We start from the raw sequence: 8,948 nt of genomic DNA, 5'->3' as shown, positions 1-8,948 counted from the left end.
AAGAGTATCCCATAGCAGGATCTTGAAATAACAGGAAAATACAACAACTAGTTACTGAAACTGAAATATAGCAGCAGTCATATACAACTTGAAGAAGGAATCATTAAGTTGAGAGCATAAGAAACCTTTTGTTCATAATGACCAACATAATAAACATGAAGTAGACTGTCTTAGTAGATGCTGAGACGCTAGAACCTGAACTGAACACTTGAATAAGAATAGATTCCTAATCACACTAAAGCATTAAGACAAGATTACAAGAAACAAGGTGAAAAGCTGAGGTTTTTCATGCATGCTCAAAGTCAGAAACAAACAAAACTTTTCATATGAATTCTACCAATTAGAAGAGAGTCGCATGATTTCCTGACAAGACAAACTTTCAACTTTTCCGCAACTATTAGACAATCTACTAAAACCATACACGACAAAGAAACAAAGAAGGCAGAAAGCCTTTACAATGATTCTCTCTATAAGCGAAATAAAAATAAGAAGCTTTTTTTTTTTTTATCAAAAAAAAAAATAAGAAGCTTTTTTTATTAATGAATCTGGAAGATCCTCCATTACTTCCTGATATCTATACTATACTAAAATGGAGATATACTCCACTCTAAAGCTGTCCACATCAGATAAAAAAAATCAGCCACTAATATTGCAATCATCCATGTCATTTTGATTAATCTTGATTTGGGCTTCGTGTTTTATTTGGGCTTTTTCTCTTACTTTTGCTTAATTTTTTTTGGCTTCTCTTGGCTTCAACGAAAAACGAAATCTGTCTTTCTTCTTCGACGCGAGTCACGCGACTGTGATGACCTTTCGCGATTCTTCTTTCGAACTGAAACGGTGTTATTAATGGCTGTGTGATTACTCGAATTGATTCACCTCTCCACGATTCATCTTCAATGTTTGGTTTAGATGTGAAAGGCGGTGTGTAAACAGTATAAATAGATGTGACTTGTGAGATCCCTCTCCATGAAATTATCTTCTCTTCAATCATCAATCTATTTTTTTTTAAAAGCTTGAGTTCAGATGATTCTGGTTTCGTTTTATTGATTTAGAAAGTTTTAGTTTATATGATTTTGTGTTCCTTTATTGATTTTATTTAAGGTTTATGATGTAAGATGATGCTGTTAGAACCGATTAATCGATTTAATATTTGTTGTAATTTGTTTCATCTACTCGAGGCCTCTTGCAGGCAACGCTCATCTAAGGATCAATCACCTTTTACCGTTGCAAGAAGGCCCAGTTTATGAGTTAAATGGTTTGATTCCGAGAAGCAATCCAACCTTCTTTGTTGACGCAGCCGTTTCTATTAAATTCACGGACCATACAGCTTTCGTGGAGGTCACAGACATAACTAAGCTGATCCTGAATCCCGAGGGAGAGCTTCAGGTTCCGCAATACGAGTAGTTCATGTCACTTGCCAATACCAGCACTCATTTTTCAGGTTTGAATAGCTAAAGCTTCACTACAAGCACACTATATAATAAGTAGCATTTATGTTTATCTTGGTTAACAGATATAGTTGGAGAAATTAGGAGCAACAAAACCATGTACAACGAAGACACCCAGAGCACTCAACGCCGCAAGGAAACCATAAAGTTTGATGATAGGTATTTGATATTTTGCTTCCATAAACTTTTAACGTGTAACTTATATGTTTGTGCGAAGTTTAGTGTACGATAAGATACCTCTTTCCAACCATTTCAGGGACAAGCCTGTCTGCCTCAGTGTTGTTGATGGCCTTTCTGCGGACCTAGACACACAACTACTAAGCTCTGGCTGAATCCTGAAGTTACAGCTTTAGAATATTTATTTAATGACTCTGCTTCACTTTCTTTTTATCATGTGCGTTTCCAGGCACAATCTTTGCAGTATTTGGGATTCTACAATTACATGGTGTCTCTACCACAGTCCTCTCTATAAGTAGCTTCAAAATATGAATAGGGACAAAAACATTTGAATGGATCACGTCTTATTAATATTTCTATCTTGAGTGCAGTTCGAGCTTGAAAATTGTTGTGTCAAAGCAGTAAACCGGAGAAAGAATAAGAACATGTACAGAGTTTGGGTTCGTGGGAAGTTCCAAAAGCCAGTTCTAAAATAAAGAAAGGGAAGTGCTGGTCCAATGCGGAATGGCTAAAAAGTTTATTTATTTTTTAATAACTTCATGTCAAACTCTTTTGCGGTTCTTCTAGCATGCAGCTTCTTTGCATAGTGCATCTTCTCAACTGCTCATTGATTCGACCCTCTGTCTCAATGTGTTTGACGGATTAGTCAACCACCTTCCCTAAAGTTTGAACGTTTGGGGTTTGGAACCAACAACCCAAAAAAAACTTTTTGTTAATAATATTTTGAGATTGTTTGTTGTAATGTCCAAATATGGGAATCATCTGATATAAATTGAGAAATGCTTCTTCTAGAGGGGAGGAGGATATGAAGAAATCCATCTTCAAGCTCGCCAGTTTCTTGATCTGATTCTTTCTGATTGCTCATGTTTATTAACTAGAAACATCGAACTATTTTATACTAATCAGAGAATCCAATATCATGTGAGCTTTCATCAATGGGTGCTTTCACACAACACACATGCAGATACACATTTAATAAGAATTACAACAAGTGCATCTACTTCTGTTATCCACATACTTGCGTCAGAGGACTCATCAGAACCTATATATTTGTGACAAAAAAGTATTAAATCATTTTTAGTGTTGCTACGTACGGAAGAGGTTGTCTGCAAGGGCTATGGAGATGATAAAGTTCTAAGATAATAAAGAAGAGGTGAATAAAGAATTAAGAGAAAATGTGTACTGGAAATCACAAAAGAAAACTGAAATGTTCTGGAGTTTATACACGTTTATTAATTTTAATCTGAAGATCTTTAGTGATAATCACAAAACATGATATAAATATAATTTACATTTTTGTAAATTGTTTCAAAACCTTAATAACAGTTTTTTGTATCTTCCATCATCTATGTTTAATTATTAACATAAAATAAACATATCATATTGACCATATAACAAAAAGTTACATTTTTCGTATATTTTATTATTTGAATTTTAGAAAATGACTATAAATTACTAATACTATTCAAATTCCCACATTAAAGGCTGTGATCAAGGGTTTAAAAATTGTATTGTAGAAAATATAAATAATCGTAAAACATATGAGTGAAAATTTTCATTTAATAGATATTCAAAATATATATATATATATATATATATATATATATATTAAAGTATATACCATATAAAAATATAAAAATATTTTTATTTCAAAATTTTCATTGATGATTTGCAGTGAATATTCAAGAGCTGTTATAAATTACTAAAATTATTAAAAGTCTCACATTAATTTCTTTTGTTATCATAAGCTTACAATTTTTGTTATAAAAGATGCATAAAATCATAAAACCATACGATTAATAATTTTCATTTAATAGATATCTATATTAAAATACATTATATATTTATGTTAATATCATTTTTTTCCCAAAAACAATTTCCTAAAAAAGTAATTTATGTTACTATCATTTAAATTTATTTATATCTACACAAAATATATAAAAATGATTGTTTAGATTTATTTACCTATAATTTATCACCAGTTTATCACTTTTAACTTAAAAATGTCTATTTGAGATAATTCTCTATAATTTATCATTGGTCAATTTTACTATTTAATTAAATGCTAAATATATAAAGATATGTTTCTTAATATTTGTATTTTTAACCTAAAATACTTATAATTTGAAACAAAATAAATATTAAACATAATAATAGATTTTTAGCCTACAATTTACTGTTACATCTCAATCACAACTTACAAAATACTATCTCACTTATATATATATATATATATAAATAATAAATTATAATAAATATAAAATGCACCACATAAGTTATTATATGATAATAACTTCCAGTACAACAGCATAAATACTCAGAAAGAAAAGATATAATGCCACCCTAAGAAAAAAACATAACTAATTATCAACATAGCATGGTTTATTTAGTCTTAAAAAACATGTATAAAATTTAACTAATATATTTATTTTTAATTAATAAAAAATTATATTAATATTTACTCTAACAATTTAAACTATTTTTAAATATTCATCCCGCCCGTAGTAAATAAATATTTACTCTAAGATATATGGTATACCATAAGAAATAACAAATTATCTTTTAAATTTATTGGAACAAACAAAGAAAATAGTAAATGAACTATTTAGTAAAACTGCTTAAATACAAAAAAAAAATATGCAAAATAAATTCAAGTTCAAACAAAATAATTTATATAGTAATAGGATAAAAACTAAAAATTCAGATGTACTAACCGCGCATAGCATCATTTACCAAAATAATATAACAACATTTGAATCCAATAACATCAACAATAACCATTCTTTAAGAATTAGATGCATTACTCTTTAAATATAAAAAGAGTTACAATACAATTTTACCAGAAATTACTATCTCAAAATAAAAATACACAAGTTTAATTTAATTTAATAATATTATAGGAAAAATCCGGGCGTAGCCCGGAAAACCCTCTAGTGAACAATAATAACAAAGCCAAACTCATCTTCATTCACAAATCATAACTATATAAATATTTTATCATCACCCAAACACAACGAGTTCAAGCAGCTTCACAAGACTCAAACCGAGTTTCTTCCCTGACCAATCACAACCACCGGAGAGGAAAGCAAAAAAGAAAAGAAACTAAGACGCCGGAGGCGGCGGCGGCAACATTTGACGAAGATTCAGACCTCCACTTGATTTAACTATAAAAGGATGCTGCAAAAGCTGCTGCGCAGACCACCTCTTAGGAGGATCACTCTGCAAGCAACAAGAGATGAAGTGACGAAACTCCTCAGACGCCGTCGCCGGAGCTTCCGGCGGCTGAGTCATACAAATAGCACACATTAAACTCGCCCAGTCACCTTGTCTACTCACAGCGAAAGGGAACCTCCCCAAGTAAAACTCCAACACGCTAACACCAAGACTCCATATATCTCCCGCGTAACCGTCGTAACGACCGTGATTCAGATCGGTGTTGATCCTCTCGGGACTCATGTAAGCGATGGTTCCGACAGATGAGTTGCAAGGATCCATGGTCTGCGCCAAGATCCGACTCACTCCAAAATCAGCAATCTTGACGTTATTGGCCGAGTTTATGAGAAGATTCGACGGTTTGATGTCGCGGTGGACGATGTGGCGGCGGTGGATATACGCCAAGCCGCTGAGAATCTGGCGCGTGAGATCAGCGAGTTCATCTTCTCGCGACACGTGCCTTCCTTCGAGGGACCCTTTGTCCATGAACTCGAGCAAGACCTGGACCTCGCCGTTGTGATCGAACATGTCATGGCATTTCACGACGTTGGGGTGGTCAACGCTCCGCAGGATCTCGATCTCTCTGCAGATCTGGCGCCTCACGTTGTCGTCGTGGTTCCCGTAGATCACCTTGAGAGCGAAGGGGCGCGAGGTGGGACGGTGGATGACTTTGTAGACCGTTCCTCCGGCGCCGCTTCCGATTCGGTTCACGCGCTCTAGCTCGGATAAGCGTTTGGCGGCGGAGATGTTGGTGGAGATCGCGGAGGAGGAGGCCAGAGCAGAGGAGGAGGATGGAGGAGGAGGGAGGGGGAGAGGGACAGCGAGAGCTACGTTGCGGTTAGGGAGTGGTAAGCTGAGGTCAGGACGTTTGTTTCGTCTCATGGCTTCTTCACCGACAAGGTGGTTTGATTCGTCCTTGGAATCGATCTGATCAAAGGAAAAAGTTAAAATCGAGAGACAAATCATCGAGAAAAATGTATCCACGTGCTCATGGGTGCGCGTGTGAAAAAATTGCAAGCTGTGGAAGTTTGGTTGTGTTGTACTTGTAACTTGCAACACAAAAACTTTGGTCGGTTCCCGTCTGTTAGATAGACGGCTTTGACGCATAAGACAAAAGCTTGTGCAACATAGAGACTACGAAAGATGGGAGCAAAATAAATGGACCATGTAAGAACATATATAGCTTGTGATGAAAACATTATAAGAATTCGAGCATGAATATGATGGGAAAAGGGATAAAGAAAATATTTCAGTCATTCGAGCATGATTATGAGGGAAAAGTGTTAGGAAGCGAATATCCAGATTGAAAATTACGAAACAAAGTGTGATAATATAAAACAGTAAAAACGTTTGAAAACCATATGAATAAACGATTGCGCGGAGTCGTGATATGACATTTTCTGTAAATCGTCCATTGGTGAGATGGTTTCTGTACGATTTTGAGTTTCAGGATAAAACTACATGGGATTGTTTTGCATCACCCAAAACAAAATCTATGAACTAGTTATCACATTGTACTCTTGAGACTCACTTTAAAATACTAGAGGTATTGCTAGAACTTTTGTATGTAGAATCTTATGTATGAATTTGTGAGAAGTGTCTTTAGTGAAAAGATAATATGTTTATTTATATAAGAGATTCACAAAACTTAGTCATAAAGCAACTTTTACATGTGTCTTTTTCTTAAGCTTTTGATACTTGTTAATAAGTCATCAAAATTATATACCAAGTGAGCTTTAACATTTGCCATTTGTCACTAATTAGTTGCATTGCTTGATCACTAAGTTAGATTAGTCACCAAGTTTACTTAGCTTAAAGCATTTGTCATCAAATAGACTTAGCTTAGCCCATGAGCTTGCAAAATGTAATGGACTTTCTCTATATAAAGTTAATTTTTACTCAGTCCAATAAGCATGTAAAATTTTATTCACACATACTTAATTTTTACTCAGCCCAATAGACTTGTAAAAATAATTCCAACAAAAAGGGATAAATTATAGGTTGATCCAATTTATTTAGATGTATGACTCCATAAAATCATATAATATTGTCCATAAATTCTTAATTCCTAGTTTATAAATAGCTTTTAACAAAAAATTATAATTATCTATTATAATCAAATAAATCACAAAAAAACTATTGGATAAAAATTTTAATAGAACCATTTCATTAGTTACTTAATATAAATTATTTGATTGTTTACATTAATCAATAAAATATATAATATTTCTACAAGATTTTAAAAATTCATAAGGATATTAATAATAAATCTATTTTAACTATAAAATTAAGTTTTTTTTATTTTTAGTTACAAAAAAATATAAAAAATCTTACAAAACATTTCAAATTATTTTATAAAATATTATGATAATTAATTTCATAATTAGTAATATACTACTATTAATTAATATTTTTTAGTATGAAATGAAAATAAAAATTTGGTACTTAGTTTTACAAATTATAATTATATTCCATATTATATAAGTAGAAATACTATATGAATTAAATATGACATAATCATATTAATTTGGTATGTTAACCTATTTTATTTTTAAAATGTGCTTTTATTTGAATAATAAATAAAATATCATTCACTATTTAACCTAGGGTTAAAATTCTTAAACCATGCACTATTTTTATATAAAAAGTAAAATATTTTAGCATGTGTCAAACTTTTATTTTACCACTATGAATTATAAATTTTTATTTTATTTAAACTCTCAACAATATATTATCTAAAATTATTATATAAAAATATAATAGTATATAACTAACATTTCATGTGTTATTTACAAAATATGCTATTAGAAAATTTTAATATTAGTTCTCAAAAAACATTTCATTAAAGATATTAATGACAAATCAATTTTAACTATAACTTTTAATGTTGGTTTCTAATTATAACAAAATCAGTTAGAAATATAAAAGAATCTTACCAACATTTAAAAATATTTTTATAAATTAATTCATTAGTTTAATAACAAAATAAATTCAAAATTCAAATAACATTCAAAATTCAAAAATAGTTGTGTAATTTTTTAAATTTATCTTGATTAAATATACAGGTATGAAAAACAATCCAATCTCAAAATTACATTATTCTAAATTTTAGAAAAGATAGAATTATAAATGCGAGATTATAAATGAAAAATATATCCATATGAAAGTGAAGATCAACTTCTAGTTTAATATTGTATTCAGCCTTTATGATTTTAAGGGCATCTCCAACTCTATTCTATTTTCTAGTTCAAACATCATTTTGGAGTAAAGTATGGTCAAATCCAATTTCATTTTCAACTCCAAAACTAGCAATTACTCCATTTTGGAGGTGAACTTCTTTTATTTATAGAATGGTCCTTTAATTTTGAATGTTTTTTATTTAAAACATATTTAAAATAATACAAAAATAAATATGATAATCCATAAGAAATTATTTAATAATTTTACATAAAATTGCATAAATTAATAAAAATATTGAACTAAAGATTAAAATATATACTAAATATAACATAAAATAAATAATTTTATAATCCGTAAATCATTTTTGAAACTGCCATGAACGGTATGAATTTCCAATTTTAAAATATTTCTTGCCCAATTAAAAAAAAAATCATGGATAAAAACTCATTATTCATTCTGAAATGCATTAGTTGAATATTTGTAAGAAAAAAAATTCTAGTACTCGTTATTGAACCATAATATTTTATCTTATATATATATATATTATATTTATGATTTATTGTACTTTTAATAAGAAATTTTTAATTTAAATAAATTATAGTATGTGGATGTTTTATAACATAAGATACTTAGGGTTAACTGATAATTTTTTTGTAAGTAGAAAGTGTTAGTAAAATTATTTATTAAATTAAATTAAATTATTGTAGAATATTTATTTTTAGAGTAAAAATAGAGTAAAAATATGGTGTTGCAGCACTTTAGAGTAAAATATGAAGTGATTTTTCATCCGGAAGAATATTAAGGGTAGATTTTTTGTCAAAAAAAGATAAAATATATTAAGGATAATATCCTTTTAACTTGCAATCTCGGGGGAGAATATAAACGAAGAACCGACGAGTCTGTTGAGCGCGTGAGTATCTGCTTGGT

At 30.5% G+C, this 8,948-nt stretch overlaps 1 protein-coding gene across 2 annotated transcripts; it reads right to left on the bottom strand.

The window, feature by feature from the left end:
- Window positions 1-262: 262 nt before the first annotated feature.
- LOC103859896 (mitogen-activated protein kinase kinase 5) lies at window positions 263-6,717 on the bottom strand. Of its 2 annotated transcripts, XM_009137491.2 has the most exons (3): window positions 6,373-6,717; window positions 4,564-5,768; window positions 263-574 (listed from the first exon to the last, which is right to left on the bottom strand). In XM_009137491.2, the coding sequence occupies exon 2, from the start codon at window positions 5,721-5,723 to the stop codon at window positions 4,731-4,733; it is 993 nt and encodes a 330-aa protein (XP_009135739.2). In that variant the 5' UTR covers window positions 5,724-5,768; window positions 6,373-6,717; the 3' UTR covers window positions 263-574; window positions 4,564-4,730. The 2 variants fall into 2 exon arrangements, with proteins under 2 accessions (XP_009135739.2, XP_033142627.1); XM_033286736.1 differs by lacking the exon at window positions 6,373-6,717 and having other exon boundaries at window positions 4,564-6,227.
- Between the last annotated feature and the right edge of the window lie 2,231 nt (window positions 6,718-8,948).

Source organism: Brassica rapa, chromosome A03 (genome assembly GCF_000309985.2).
Source record: "Brassica rapa cultivar Chiifu-401-42 chromosome A03, CAAS_Brap_v3.01, whole genome shotgun sequence".
NCBI lineage: Eukaryota > Viridiplantae > Streptophyta > Magnoliopsida > Brassicales > Brassicaceae > Brassica > Brassica rapa.
This window is presented reverse-complemented; position numbering and strand designations above follow the sequence as displayed.